Genomic DNA, 16,614 nt, shown 5'->3' with positions numbered 1-16,614 from the left:
GCAAGGAAATTGCTCTGTAAACAAAATAAAATGTTACATGCAAACTGATTCCAATAAATGGAGTCAGTGGTTTCCGGCCTCACTTACAGATTGAGCCATCTGTTTCCTCACAACATTCCATAGTTACAGAAGCCTCATAGTAACTGGTTTGGTGAGCTGAGCGTGGAATCCAGGCTGCCAGTCCAGTGCAGTGCTGAGGCAGTGCCTGATTGTCAGCGGCGCCACTTTTAATAGGGGCACTTCAACCGATGCCCTTTCAGGTTATGTACATGATCTTATGACGGTCATTCTGAACGGGGTTTGAGGGTGTTCTGGCCGGATGGCTGGCTCAATATTTATCTTTCAGCCGATATTACTAAAAGAGCTGATCAGACCACTATCACATTGCTCCTTGGGGGTACTTGCAGTGTACAAATTGGCTGCTGCAGTTCACATTGGCTGTGAAGCGAGGTTGTGAAAAACACTATGTCAATGCAAGTCTTTCATTGATGGTATTAATTGTGAAGCGGCTTAATGATTGCGATCTAGGAGCAGGATTAGGCCAAGCCAGAGTCTTGTGCCCTAAAAATAAAAGCAACAGAGAGGCCTGTGTGAATGGGTCAGAGAAATAGAACCACAGAGAGCAAAAATTAAAGACAGCAGTTGCATTGTATCAGAAAGGCAGAATCTGAATACAAAAGACTCCATTTTGTCACAAGTTTATGATCCGACCTCCAGGGAGATACAGTGTGATCTGTTTCTTTGGGAGTCATTGTTCCATTGTAACAGGATACTGACATTATGGGTCAGGCTATCTCTTGTTCTTGTTGCAAATTATTGATTATTGATGATTATTGATTAGGGAGGCCGCTCAGCCTGTCCATGAAGATCCTAGATTTGTCCTTGGCAAAAGCAAAGTATTGTTTCATTGTTGGTGTATGTTTATTGCTCCTTGTGTGACAGACAATTCTGCACCCCTGTGTCTGTCTCTTACCGGTTTTGTTTCTGAGATCGTGTTCTAGCCACTGATATCGATTATTGGTACGCTTACAAAATTGTGTCTCAGATAAGTCCTTTCCATTCTGATATGTCTAAGAGTCTCACATTAGCTTTATGTTAAAAATCACACAACACCAGGTTATAGTCCAACAGGTTTAATTGGAAGCACACTAGCTTTCGGAGCGACGCTCCTTCATCAGGTGATTGTCAAAGGAGCGTCGCTCCGAAAGCTAGTGCTTCCAATTAAACCTGTTGGACTTTAACCTGGTGTTGTGTGATTTTTAACTTTGTCCTCCCCAGTCCAACATCAGCATCTCCAAATCATTAGCTTTCTGGTTTATCTATTCATGGTCCCAACATGGTCAATCTGTCCCTGGTACCTTGATGTTTGCGCAGAGCCCTTAAGCTCCAGTTTGACCAGAGCCCTGTCCATTTGCTCATGAACCTTCCCAGGACTCTGACCTGAGGATGTGAGCATTTAATGGAAATAATTGCAGCAGATTTCAACATAATAGGAAAAAACAAGATTCTATTTATATCATGTTTTTAACAAAATGAAATTTCCCCAAGGTGTTTGACAGGTGGGTTTTAAAGAAAATTGTGGTTTTTGATTACGATCAACATTTGGTTCAAGGTATTTGCTGAAGGAGCGGCTTTGAAGAGGAAGGAGAGATGGAGGGACATTTCTCCTGAGCTTGTGACCAAGTAGCCATTGGTTATGGAGTGATTTAAATGAGGATGGAATTTGAGGAGAACAGATATCCCAGAGGGTTGTGTTGTTAGAATAGATGACAGAGGTGGGGAGGGGGTGAGGTGATGGAAGAAAGAGAGAGGGCATTTGAATGTTGCTTGCCTGGGAGCACCTCATGGTCCATGGGGCAGCAGAGATTTCGAAAGCTGTAAGGAGTGCATCGGAAAAGTAGGTTCGAAAAGTGACAGAGGCGAGGGTGACGATTCGGCAGCAGAGGAGCTGTAACCGAGGCAGGACTAGGAGGTCAGAATCGGTCTCATGTACACCAAGAGTGTGAATTCTCAGGAGATATTCAAGAGAGTATTGGATGATCTTTTAGATAGGGAATAATGTGCAAGTGTGTGGATGAAGGAGGGAGGAGATTGGCACTAGGGAATGATGCTCATTTGATGAGCCAGAGGAGACATGATGGGCTGAATGGCCTCCTCCACAGTACATTTGTGAGATTCACTCCTGTTTTAACTTAGATTGTTGCCAGGGAGAGGCATGGAGTTGGGAGGTCAGGAACAGAGCCCAGAGCTTTGATCTTCCCAATATTTAATTGGAGGGAAGTTTTGCCTGTCCAGCACTGACTGCCGGAGCAGAAGCTGATTGTTTCTAAGCAGGGTCTACATTTCCTGATTACTCAGCACGCTGATGTGAATAATAATGTGGCAAGGGAAATCTTCCTAACTCTTCTTCCTCAGCCAAAGGCCATCCCACTTTTCCAAATAAGAAACTCCTGTAAAAGTCAAAATGATGAGACAAAAACCAACTGGGAGAAATACAAATTCTGGCAAGTGTGTTAAATCCATTAAAATTAAATGGGGTTCAGGGCGGAGCAAGCTTTGTAAAAATAAAACACCTTAAATCAGAGAACCATTTGTGGTGATTCTCATTTTGATTAATTCTAAGCTCAATCACTCTGAAGTATTTGATTTGAAACTACCTTGTTCAGGTTTACAAACATATGGAGCAGGTGAGATTTGAGTCCAGGTTTACCCGAATCAAAGGCAGGGACGCTACCATTCCACCTTTCACCAACACTGATGTAATGGCCCTAGATAGTTCAGTCATGCACATTTGTATCAAAACATCTAATTCAGTGTTGGTTACATTGTGAACGTGACTGTGTTGAAGTTGGTTGACTGGGGATTTCTCTCTCTCTCTCTGTGCTCTAGTTGGGATGATAGCAGCTCCATCAGCAGCGGTCTCAGTGACACACTCGATAACCTTAGTACTGATGACCTGAACACCACCTCATCCATCAGCTCGTACTCCAACGTCACTGCCTCTTCCAGGAAGAATACCAGAACTCAGGTACGTGTTCCCAATACCAGCCCCAATATTGCTGATGCTTACTGTGGGTGTACGAGAAACAAAGCTATCAGAAAATTCGGTGAGTGTAAAGTGTTTTGAATTTCACGTGTTTGTCCTTTTTGAGCTGTTAGGGTACAAAGGTAATTGTTGGGATATGGATATAAAGTTCACAATTCTTCAATGCTCTAACTACTCCAGCAGAGACTGTGTATGAAGAGGGTGTTTTGGATGTCCGGGATGGGAGGTTGTGGAGACAGGAGGGTGACTCCAGGCTGGGTTGGAAAGATTATTGGTTTAGATGGAGTTTTGAAGGCAGGAGGAGGATAAAGCAAGGCTGAGAAGATTGGGCAGCGATAGGGAAACATACAGCAGCTCAAGGCTGGAAGATCAGAATAGATAGACATCGATGATTGGAGGCTGTTACAAAGGGAAGAGAAATGTTTCAATTAAAAACTACACTGGCCTACTGTACACTCCCATGTCCTGTCTGTGAGGGTTGTTTGTGAAGCGTATTGATGGGGGGAGACTTTGTGAATAATGTTGTCTCAGACTCGTGCCTGTGTTCTCCTCATGTCTTCATCTCACAGCTGAGATGTTGAAGCCAGAATTCATGTTGCCAAAAAACTATCTGGGCTCTGCGGTTAAAGAAATGTTTTGATTTGAATGCCAGGAAATGAATATTTGAATATTCCTCAATATACTGCAAATGTGGAGATGAATTCTCCTGTTGCTTCAGACACAGAACGTTAGATGATCTGACAGCCCAGCTCCAGGGGCGATGGAATAGTCTGCTGTGCCCACATCAGCCCTTTGAAAGAAATCACCAGTGAATCCCACTCACCCTGTTTCCACATAGCATTGCAAATTCTACCTTCTCAGATACTTACCCAAATCTCTTTTGAAGATTATTGTAAAATCTGTTTCCACTGTTCTGTCAGATCATAACAACTCACTGTATACAAACAGCTTCTCCTCAGCTAGCCCTCTGCATCTTTTGCCAATGTGAGGGTGCTGGCTGTTGGACTGAGGTAGATAAGGTCACATGACACCAGGTTATAGTCCAACAGGAGCAGTGCTCCGAAAGCTTGTGCTTTCAAATAACCATGTTGGATACAACCTGGTGTTGGATATAACCCGGTGTTAGATATAACCTGGTGTTGGATATAACCTGGTATTGGATATAACCTGATGTTGGATATAACCTGGTGTTTGAAATAACCTGGTGTTGGATACAACCTGGTGTTAGATATAACCTGGTGTTGGAAATAACCTGTTGTTGGATACAACCTGGTATTGGATACAACCTGGTGTTGGATATAACCTGGTGTTGGAAATAACCTGTTGTTGGATATAACCTGATGTTGGCTACAACCTGGTGTTTGAAATAACCTGGTGTTGGATACAACCTGGTGTTAGATATAACCTGGTGTTGGATACAACCTGGTGTTGGATATAACCTGGTATTGGATACAACCTGGTGTTGGATATAACCTGGTGTTGGATATAACCTGGTGTTGGAAATAACCTGTTGTTGGATATAACCTGATGTTGGCTATAACCTGGTGTTGGATACAACCTGGTGTTGGAAATAACCTGGTGTTGGATACAACCTGGTGTTGGATGCAACCTGGTTTTGGAAATAACCTGTTGTTGGATATAACCTGGTGTTAGTTATAACCTGGTGTTGGATACAACCTGGTGTTGGATACAACCTGGTGTTGGATATAACCTGTTGTTGGATATAACCTGTTGTTGGATACAACCTGGCGTTGGATATAACCTGGTGTTGGATACAACCTGGTGTTGGATATAACCTGTTGTTGGATATAACCTGTTGTTGGATACAACCTGTTGTTGGATATAACCTGGTGTTGGATATAACCTGTTGTTGGATATAACCTGGTGATGTGAGACTCCTGACTTTTAGCCAATGATCTAGAATCTGGGATTTGTTTGCGGTCTATCCCACGATGAACCTACTGAATAATAATTAATGAATCTTGTCCTGAATCTTCAATTGACCCTTTGCAGTCCAAGCTTTCTATATAAATAGAGAGAAAGAGAGAGAGAGAGAGGGAGAGAGAGAGAGACAGTCCAATGACAGAACAAGATAAAAAATCGTTCTTGGTCAAGGTAAAAGTGAACCAAACAGAATACTGTGCACAGTGGTATGGTTCTGACTTTGCTCAATGGCTTCTTCCAGCCCAAACCTGACACAGAGAAGCACTCGACTTCAGAAAATGAAACCGCTTGGAGCGGGGAAGATTTGAAGAAGCCTGAGGAGGGTTTGGACATGTCAAAGATGGACTTGAGTGAGAAGTGGAAAAGGAACTTGTCTGATTTATCAGATGATTCTGAGAAAGGACAGAGACCATCTCTGTCTCTGTCTCAAACAGGATCATGGAGACGGGGTATGACAGCACAAGGAGGAGTACCCACACCGCGGAACAAACAGCCCTTAAAGACACCAGGTAAGGCCATGGAAATAACCCACTCAGTCATAAAGGCAAAATCCTGCATTTACTGGAAATCTGAAACTAACCCAGAGAATGCTGGAGAATCTCAGCAGGTTAGGTGGCACTGTGAAGAGAGAAACTCAGTTAATGTCTCGAGTCCAATGGCCCTTTCTCAGAACTCCAAATTCTTCCTCCAAAGGAAAGACATATCAGACTTTAAGCGTTAATTCTGTTTCTGTCTCCACAGATGCTGCCAGACCTGCTGAGTTTCTCCAGCAACTTCTGTTTTGATTTCATGATATGATGCTCAGTGATATGATGGAAATATATTTGAAAAGATATCTGAGTTGTGATGATGCTGCTCCTTTAACAAGGTTAGGTTATCCTTGGGCTTTTTTTCAGGAGGTTGCTGTGGGCTTTAGGGCCAGTTTGATTCTAGCTAACAGATATACTGCCTCAGGTTAAAAGGCTTTCAAGTTAAAAAAAAACACTTGTACAATGAAAGGGGAGTGGCCAGTTCTCCCAGCTCAGCTTCTCTCTGGGTTAATTTGGGCTTTGGTGATTGAAAGCTGGGAGGTAGTTGTGAAGCTGCGAGAACCAAAGAAGCAGGTCCGTGCTGATCCTCTCTCTCTGACTTGCTCCTGTAAGACCCTGGGTTTTGTGCCAAGGGGTGTTCATGGGGACTGTTGCAAGTATTGGGAACAGCATCATTAAGTTGGGATAGTCTATTGGGTTGTTGGATAGGTTACGTTATTCAGTATTCTATTCTCTTTTGTTTGTATTTCATTCGGTAATCTTGTAAGTAAATTCTGTTTTGATTAAAACTAAGTGGATTGACCAACTGCATCCCTCCCAGAACATCTATGTTACAATTGCTTAAGACAATCAGCAAGGTTAGGGTCTGGGCTACTTTCTTGAAATGTTTTGAGGGGATCTGGCCTGGTCCATGACGACAAGTAACACAGGTGTGAAAAGGTGGGACATTAGTATGAGAATGGAAGGGGGTGTGTTTATTGGGAACGAATAGGGACAGAGAATGAACAAGTAAAGAAGGCTGAGGTGGGTTCATCGGGATCCAAAAATAAATGAAGGGATTTCATTAGTCTGATGTAGAGAAGATGTTTCCACCTGAGCCCAAAACACAGAGGGTCATTGAGATCTAAGACAGTCACAGATACATCTAATTAAAAATTCCGGAGAAATGTATTTAGAGAGTGAAGAGTACGTGGATCTCACATTCACAAGGAGTTTGAGGAAGCAGTTATAGATGCACTTATTGAATATAACTAAGAGGGAAGAAGAGATAGAGGGTCAGGACACTGGTCTCAAGCAAAGAGTAGAATGGGGTTTATTATCACAAGAATGGACCTATTGGGCCGAATGGCCTGTTTGTGTGTTGTAAGTACTCTGTTTAATTGTCAATATTCCAGTTGCAGGGAAAATAGAAGATGTTAAAGTTTCGGAAAAGGGAAAGGTGTCCTTAAAAAGCACAACTAGCCAACACTGTCCCTCGGAGGCAGGAAAGAGCAGTGGAGATGAAGGCAAGAAGCCACCATCTGGAATTGGAAGAGCATCCACTGCTGGCTCCTTCGGCTTTAAGAAAGCTGGCATCTGCTCATCGACGGTCAGCATGAGTAGCAGTGGGGTAACAGTGACCAGTGGCTCCGCTACGCTGGGGAAAATGCCCAAGTCTTCTGGCATTCCCAGCAAGTCGAGCTCCGTTAGAAAGACCAGTCTGGATGGTTCCCAGAACCAGGAGGACGGAATCCTGCTGATCAGCTCCAGGACTAATCTGCAGTATCGCAGCTTACCACGACCCGATAAGACCAGTGCTGGCACCATCGGCAGCCGTGGTGGGCATCGCTCCAGTACCAGCAACATCGACTCCAACACCGGGGGGAAATCGGCGAGCAATGCAGCCTCCAAGCTCAGAGAACCTTCCAAGGTCGGCTCGGGGCGTTCCAGCCCCATCGGGATTGCTCAGGGGGAGAGAGAGCGGGAGAAGGTAGCTGCAGGGTCTGACCCAGAAACAATGTCACTTTCAAGTTCCCCAAAATCCAGCCCTCCGTCCATGAGCAGCAGCGGAACATCAGGACTCAGGCAACAGGGTTCCAAGTATCCAGATATCTCCTCACCAACGTTCCGCAGGTTAGTGACATGATGAAGGTGTTGGCTGTTTGTGACTGCTGGGTCCTTCTCATCCTTTCCAAACAGGTTATCAGGGATTTCTGAGCTGGACACTGTGTCACTTGTATATGGCTGGCTCTGTTCAGGTATTGTGGGCCCAATCCCAGTCACACTGCATTATGAATTCCATAAGTTTGGAAAAGCTCCACATGAGGAACCAGAACACATGGGTACATAGAACATAGAACATTACAGCGCAGTACAGGCCCTTCAGCCCTCAATGTTGCGCTGCCCTGTCATACCAACCTGAATCCCATCCCACCTAGACTATTCCATGTATGTCCATTTGCCTGTCCAATGACGACTTAAATGCACTTAAACTTGGCAAAGTGTTCCATACCCTTACTACTCTCTGAGTAAGGAAAGTACCTCTGCCATCTGTCTTATACCTATCTCCCCTCACTTTAAAGTTATGTCCTCTCGTGTTTGCTGGCCCCATACAGTAGCGCCTCGACATACGAACGACACCATTCACGTACAAATCGCTTTACGAACAGGACTGTATGTAAAATTTTGCTTCAACGTACGTACGAAATTCAAGGTACGAACAAAGGTACGAACGCAAAAAGCCCGTGTGCAACCACGTGGTTTCATTGTTCTGCTTTGCTACGCGCTTGTTGAACGCAAAAGCTCTCGGGCCCCACGTGATCTCATTCAGTTTGTCTTTGGCGCGTGCGCTGTGAACAGCCATCCAAATATTCTTACCCTATCCGAACAATGGGAAACATTGATTCAGTTCGCAAACTTTTCAGTTCATGAACCGGGTCCCAGAACGGATTAAGTTCGTAAGTCAAGGCGCTACTGTACTTGGAAAAAGGCTCTCCCTGTCCACCCTATCTGACCCTCTGATTATCTTGTATGTCCCTATTAATTCACCTCTCAACCTTCTCTCTAACGAGAACAGCCTCAAGGCCCTCAGCCTTTCCTCGTAAGACATTCCTACCATACCAGGCAACATCCTAGTAAGTCTCCTCTGCACCCTTTCCAAAACTCCCATATCCTTCTTATAATGCAGTGACCAGAACTGTACACAATACTCCAAGTGTGGCCGTACCAGAGCTTTGTACAGCTGCATCATGACCTCCTGGTTCCAGAACTCAATCCCTCTAATAATAAAGGCCAAAACACTGTATACCTTCTTAACAATTCTGTCAATCTGGGTGGCAACTTTCAGGGACCTGTGTACATGGACACAGAGGTCTCTCTGCTCATCTACACTCCCAAGAATCCTACCATTAGCCCAGTACTTTGCATTCCGATTACTCCAGCCAAAGTGTATCACCTCACACTTGTCCACATTAAACTCCATTTGCCACCTCTCAGCCCAGCTCTGCATCCTATCTATGTCTCTCTGCAACCTACTACATCCTTCGTCACTATCCACAACTCCATCGACCTTAGTGTCATCCGCAAATTTACTAACCCACCATTACAAGCCCTCATCCAGGTCATTTATAAAAATGACGAACAGCAGTGGACCCAACACCGACCCTTGCGGTACGCCGCTAGTAACTGGACACCAAGATGAACATGTTCCATCAACTACAACCCTCTGTTTTCTTTCAGCAAGCCAATTACTGATCCAAACTGCTATATATCCCACAATCCCATTCCTCCGCATTTTGTATAATAGCCTACTGTGGGGAACCTTATTGAACGCCTTGCTGAAATCCATATACACCACATCAACTGGTTTGTTCTCATCTACCTGTTTGGTCACTTTGTCAAAAAACTCAATAAGATTCGTTAGGCACGACCTACCCTTCACAAAACCGTGCTGACTATCCCTGATCAGATTATTCTTTTCTAGATGGTTATAAATCCCATCTCTTATAACCTTTTCCAACACTTTAACAACAACTGAATTGAGACTCACTGGTCTGTAATTACCAGGGTTATCTCTACTACCCTTTTTTGAACAAGGGAACCACATTTGCTATCCTCCAGTCCTCAGGCACTATTCCTGTAGACAATGATGATTTGAATATCAATGCCAAAGGCTCGGCAATCTCTTCCCTTGCTTCCCAGAGAATCCTACGATAGATCCCATCCGGCACAGGGGACTTGTCTATTTTCACACTCTGCAGTGTTTTTAATACCTCTTCCTTGTGAACCTCAATCTCTTCTAGTCTAGATGCAAGTATCTCTGTATCTTCCTCGCCAACATTTTCATTTTCGACAGTGAACACTGTCTTAGGTCTTTCCTAACTTCCTTGTAACCCTCAAGCGCCCTAACTGAGTTTTCACATTTTGTCCTAACATAAGCCTTCTTCTTCTTCTTGACCAGGGATTCCACTTCCTTAGTAAACCACGGCTCACATGTTCTATAGCTTCCTCCCTGCCTGACAGGTACATACGTATCTAGGACACACAGGAGCTTTTCCTTGAATAAGCTCCACATTTTTAATGTGCTCATCCCCTGCAGTTTCCTTTCCCATTCTACGCTTCCTAAATCTTTTCTAATTGCATCGTAATTTCCCTTCCCCCAGCTGTAACTCTTGCTCGGTGGAGTACACCTATCCCTTTCCATCACTAAAGTAAACCTGACATAATTGTGATCGCTGTCTCCAAAGTGCTCACCTACTTCCAAATCTAACACCTGGTCAGGCTCGTTACCCGTTACTAAATCTAAAGTGGCTTCGCCCCTTGTAGGCCTGTCTACATACTGTGTCAGGAAGCCCTCCTGCACGCACTGGACTAAAACTGACCCATACAGTACTCGTACTGTAGTGTTCCCAGTCAATATTTGGATAGTTGAAGTCCCCCATGACAACTACCCTGCCTCTCTCACTCCTATCGAAAATCATCCTTGCTATCCTTTCCTCTACATCTCTGAGACTATTCGGAGGCCTATAGAAAACTCCCAGCATGGTGACTTCTCCTTTCCTGTTTCTAACCTCAGCCCATACTACCTCAGTTAACAAGTCCCCAAACATCCTTTCTACAACTGTAATATTGTCCCTGATCAACAATGCCACACCTCCCCCTCCTTTACCATCTTCTCTATTCTTGCTGAAACATCTGAATCCTGGAACCTGCAACAACCATTCCTGTCCCTGCTCTATCCATGTCTCCGTAATGGCCATAACATCGAAGTCCCAGGTACCAACCCACGCTGCCAGTTCACCCACTTTATTTCGGATGCTCCTTGCGTTGAAGTACACACACACTTCAATCCAGGTTCTCGCTTGCCAGTATCAGATACTTGATTTTGGAACTCCCTCCTCTCATTCTCTTCTGCACCTGTATTACAGTTTTGGTTCCCATCCTCCTTCCATGAATAAGAAAGGTTTGGAGAGGGGCAGGGGCAGGCAGGTGGGACTAGGTTAGTTTGGGATTATGTTCAGCATGGACTGTTTGGACTGAAGGGTCTGTTTCTGTGCTGTATGACTCTCTGACTCAGAGAGTGCGTTGTTACACTCCTACCTCGGACTCACATTCACTCTGAATGGGAACATGGGGGTCACTGTACACTGGTGCCAACTCTATAAGAGTGACCTTCTTTCTAACTCAGGACAGAATCCCATTGAAATAAAATGAATAACTGCAGATGGTAGAAATCTGAAAGAAAAACACAAATTGCTGGAGAAACTCAGCAGGTATGACAGCACCTATGGAGAGAGAAACAGATTTAACATTTTGAGTCCAGTATGACTCTGCTTCGGAACATTGTTGAAGAAATGTCACTCGACCTGAAATGTTAACTCTGTTTCTCTCTCCACTGATGTTGCCAGATCTGCTGAGTTTCTCCAGCAATTTCTGTTCTTCTTTCAGATTTCCATTAGCTGTTAAAATGAAGGCAGACATTTTCACATCTTTCCAACTGAATTATGTGTTGAGGACAATACAGACAGTTTGTTACTTATTGATGTCTATTGAGAGTAGGCATAAAGGTATCACTTTCTGATTGGCAAATGCAGTCAGTGATATAACAAAGGGGTCAGTGCTAGGGTCTCAACTTTTTATGTCAATGACTTTGAAGAAGGGATAAATGGAATGATAAATCTGCTGACAAGAAAATCATAGATAGGCAATTAAAATGGAGGGGACACAAGGAGCTGATGAAAAGATATTGATCGGTGATATTGAGTGAATGAAGTTGTGGCAAACAGAGTATTAGAACATGGAACATTACAGCACAGTACAGGCCTTTCGGCCCTTGATGTTATAGAGTCATAGAGTCATAGAAATGTACAGCATGGAAACAGACCCTTCGGTCCAACCCGTCCCTGCTGACCAGATATCCCAACCCAATCTAGTCCCACCTGCCAGCACCCGGCAAATGTTGTAATTGTACCAGCCTCCACCACTCCAGCAGCTCATTCCATACCCGTACCACCCTCTGCATGAAAAAGTTGCCCCTTAGGTTTCTTTTATATCTTTCCCCTCTCACCCTAAACCTATGCCGTCTAGTTCTGGACTCCCTGACCCCAGGGGAAAGACGTTGTCTATTTACCCTATCCATGCCCCTCATGATTTTGTAAACCTCTATAAGGTCACCCCTCAGCCTCTGACGCTCCAGGGAAAACAGCCCCAGCCTGTTCAGCCTCCCCCTGTAGCTCAGATCCACCAACCCTGGCAACATCCTTGTAAAGCTTTTCTGAACCTTTTCAAGTTTCATAACGTTCTCCCTATAGCAGGGAGACTATATTTCTATTGTGCCCATCCCCTGCAGTTCCCTTCCCCATCCTATGCATCCTAAAGCTTGACTAATGACATCATAATTGCTTTTCTCCTAGCTATAACTCTTGCCCTGCGTTACACCCTATTCCTTTCCATCACTAAAGTAAACATAATTATGGTCACTATCACCAAAGTGCTCACCTACCTCCAAATTTAACACCTGGCTGGGTTGATGAGAGTCATAGAGATGTACAGCGTGGAAACAGACCCTTCAGTCCAACCCGTCCATGCTGACCAGATATCCCAACCCAATCTGGTCCCACCTGCCAGCACCTGGCCCATATCCCTCCAAACCCTTCCTATTCATATACCCACCCAGATGTCTTTTAAATGCTGTAATTGTACCAGCCTCCACCACTTCCCCTGACAGCTCATTCCATACACGTACCACCCTCTGTGTGAAAACGTTACCCAACAGGTCTCTTTTATATCTTTCCCCTCTCACCCTAAACCTATGCCCTCTAGTTATGGACTACCCAACCCCAGGGAAAAGATCTCATCTATTTATCCTATCAATGCCCCTCATGATTTTATAAACCACTATAAGGTCACCCCTCAGCCTCCAATGCTCCAGGGAAAACAGCCCCAGCCTATTCAGCCTCTGCCTATAGCTCAAATCCTCCTTGTAAATCTTTTCTGAACCCTTTCAAGTTTCACAACATCTTTCCAATAGGAAGGAGACCAGAATTGCACACAATATTCCAACAGTGGCCTAACCAATGTCCTGTACAGCTGCAACATGACCTCCCAACTCCTGTACTCAATACTCTGACCAATAAAGGAAAGCATACCAAACACCTTCTTCACTATCCTATCGACCTGCGATTCCACTTTGAGATCTTATGAACCTGCATTCCAAGGTCTCTTTGTTCAGCAACACTCCCTAGGACCTTACCATTAAGTGTATAAATCCTGCTAAGATTTGCTTTCCCAAAATGCAACACCGCACACTTATCTGAATTAAACTCCATCTGCCACTTCTCAGCCCATTGGCCCATCTGGTCCAGATCCTGGTGTAATCTGAGGTAACCCTCTTCGCTGTCCACTACACCTCCAATTTTGATGTCATCTGCAAACTTACTAACTGTACCTCTTTTGCTCGCATCCAAATCATTTATGTAAATGACAAAAAGTAGTGGGCTCAGCACCGATCCTTGTGTCACTCCACTGGTCACAGGCCTCCAGTCTGAAAAACAACCCTCCACCACCACCCTCTGTCTCCTACCTTTGAGCCAGTTCTGTATCCAAATGGCTAGTTCTCCCTGTATTCCATGAGATCTAACCTTGCTAATCAGTCTCCCATGGGGAACCTTGTTGAATGCCTTACTGAAGTCCATGTAGATCACATACCACTCTGCCCTCCTCAATCTTCTTTGTTACTTCTTCAAAAATCTCAATCAAGTTTGTGAGACATGATTTCCCACGCACAAAGCCATGTTGACTATCCCGAATCAGTCCTTGCCTTTCCAAATACACGTACATCCTGTCCCTCAGGATTCCCTCCAACAACTTGCCCACCACCGAGGTCTGGCTCACCGGTCTATAGTTCCCTGGCTTGTCCTTACCACCTTTCTTAAACAGTGGCACCACGTTTGCCAACCTCCAGTCTTCCGGCACCTCACCCGTGACTATCGATGATACAAATATCTCAGCAAGAGGGCCAGCAATCACTTCTCTAGCTTCCCACAGAGTTCTCGGGTACACCTGATCAGGTCCTGGGGATTTATCAACTGTTAACCGTTTCAAGACATCCAGCACTTCCTCCTCTGTAATCTGGAAATTTTTCAAGGTGTCACCATCTATTTCCCTACAGTCTATATCTTCCATATCCTTTTCCACAGTAAATGCTGAAGCAAAATATTCATTTGGATTCTCCTTAACCCCATTTGCCAAAGCTATCTCATGTCCCCTTTTTGCCCTCCTGATTTCCCTCTTAAGTATACTCCTACTGCCTTTATACTCTTCTAAGGATTCACTTGATCTATCCTGTCTATACCTGACATATGCTTCCTTCTTTTTCTTAACCAAACCCTCAATTTCTTTAATCATCCAGCATTCCCTATACCTACCAGCCTTCCCTTTCACCCTGACAGGAATATACTTTCTCTGGATTCTCATTATCTCATTTCTGAAGGCTTCCCATTTTCCAGCCATCCCTTTACCTGCGAACATCTGCCTCCAATCAGCTTTCGAAAGTTCTTGCCTAATACCGTCAAAATTAGCCTTTCTCCAACTTAGAACTTCAACTTTTAGATCTGATCTATCCTTTTCCATCGCTATTTTAAAACAAATAGAATTATGGTCGCTGGCCCCAAAGTGCCCCTCCACTGACACCTCAGTCACCTGTCCTGCCTTATTTCCCAAGAGTAGGTCAAGTTTTGCACCTTCTCTAGTCGGTACATCCACATACAGAATCAGAAAATTGTCTCGTACACACTTAACAAATTCCTCTCCACCTAAACCTTTAACACTATGGCAGTTCCAGTCGATGTTTGGAAAGTTAAAATTCCCTAACATAACTACTCTATTATTCTTACTGATTAGATCTCCTTACAAATTTGTTTCTCAATTTCCATCTGACTATTAGGGGGTTTATAATCCAATCCCAATAAGGTGATCATCCCTTTCTTATTTCTCATTTCCACCCAAATAACGTCCCTTGATGTATTTCCGGGAATATCCTCCCTCAGCACAGCTGTAATGCTATCCCTTATCAAACACACCACTCCCCTCCTCTCTTGCCTCTCTTGCCTCTCTTTCTATCCTTCCTGTTGCATTTGTATCCTTTGCGCCGACCTGTGAAAATAGTCTGATGCCCACCTAACCTACATTGTTGCATTCTTATCCATATGTACGTCCAATGCCCATTTAATTGCCCTTAACGATGGCAAGTCTACTACTGTTGCAGGCAGGCCAGTCCATGCTCCTACTGCTCTCTGAGTAAGGAAACTACCCCTGAGTATTATATTGGAAAAGTGTGAAATTGGCAGAAGGAATAAAAAAGCAGCATCTTATCTAAATGGTGAGAGGCTACAGAGCTCTGAGATACAGAGGGATCTGGGTGTCCCAGTGCGTGAACCACAGAAGGTTAGTCCGCAGGTACAGCATATCATCAGGATGTGGTGGCTGACTGTGAAGGGAATTGAATGCAAGAATAGTTAGCTTATATTTCAGTTATACAGGGCACTGGTGAGACCACATCTGGAGTAGTCTACACAATATTTATCACCTTATTTAAGGAAGGAATGCAAATGAATGTTATCAGACTAATACCTGGAACAGGGTTGACTTCTGAGACAGAATTGGACAGGCAGGACCTGCATTCACTGGTGCCTCAGAGTGTAAGAGGTGGTTGGATTGACTCTGAGGGGTTTGACAAGGGAGAGAGGTGTTTCCTCTTGTGGGAGAATCTGGAATAAGGGTCAATGTTTAAAAATAAAAGGGTTATCTTTCTCAGACACAGATCGGGAGAATTTCTTCCTTCCAGAAGATCATTAGTCCTTAGAGTTCTCTTCCTCAAAACATGGTGGAACTGTAATTGTTGAATATTTTTTGAGGTGGTGGTAGATAGGTTCTTCAAAAGGATGGAAGGTTATGGGGGGTGGGTGGTTAAGTGGGAACGTGACGTAGTTAGATCACAAATGGTGGGGCAGGCTCAAGGGGTTGAATGGCCTATTCCGAATTCATCCGGCCACATGCATGCTGAAATGTCGAGGACCTTCAGAAATTCCCTTTTCCCTTGCTTCTCTTTAAGATATAAACAACACAGCCGAATAGCTGGTTATTGTGTAATTACAGTTGGACTGAGGGTTTTAAGAGTCAATTAAAAAGCATGAACTGGACCATGTCAGGAAGGACAGGTTTCCCTTCACTGAACTCTTCGAGTGAACTAATTGGTCTTTTACAAAAAACTTCTTTTCTGACACTAAACCACAAACTGCAAGCAGCAAGACCTGGACAAACTTTATATTTTAGCTGATAATTAGCAATTGGCAATCATGTCCCACAACTGCGAGGGAACAATTATCTCCAACTAAAGGGAGTCTAATCGCTGATATTGTGTGACATTGCCATCCGACAGTCAGCAATCATTGCAAAAATATGAGAGCACTGATCCATGATTATGGGATTCAGTTTAAGGATAATTGGTACAGTCCCACAGAATTCCTACAATATAGAGAGAGGCCATTCAACCTCCTGAAGAGCATCCCATCCAGACCCTATCCCCATGACCCCACATTTACCATAGCTTGTCGACTA

General features: G+C 44.1%; 1 protein-coding gene across 15 annotated transcripts in view; it reads left to right on the top strand.

Annotated features, from left to right (window-relative positions):
- Positions 1 to 16,614, top strand: part of nav3 (neuron navigator 3) — a 927,909-nt gene that overhangs the window by 798,686 nt on the left and 112,609 nt on the right. For all 15 annotated transcript variants that reach the window (XM_072552054.1, XM_072552051.1, XM_072552053.1 and 12 more), the window contains 3 exons: positions 2,890 to 3,028; positions 5,232 to 5,499; positions 6,915 to 7,632. In XM_072552054.1, coding sequence (XP_072408155.1) covers positions 2,890 to 3,028; positions 5,232 to 5,499; positions 6,915 to 7,632 — 1,125 coding nt within the window. The remainder of the gene's footprint in view (positions 1 to 2,889; positions 3,029 to 5,231; positions 5,500 to 6,914; positions 7,633 to 16,614) is intronic.

The sequence above is a fragment of the Chiloscyllium punctatum genome, chromosome 32, assembly GCF_047496795.1.
Source record: "Chiloscyllium punctatum isolate Juve2018m chromosome 32, sChiPun1.3, whole genome shotgun sequence".
In the NCBI taxonomy this organism is placed as follows: Eukaryota; Metazoa; Chordata; class Chondrichthyes; order Orectolobiformes; family Hemiscylliidae; genus Chiloscyllium; species Chiloscyllium punctatum.
This window is presented reverse-complemented; position numbering and strand designations above follow the sequence as displayed.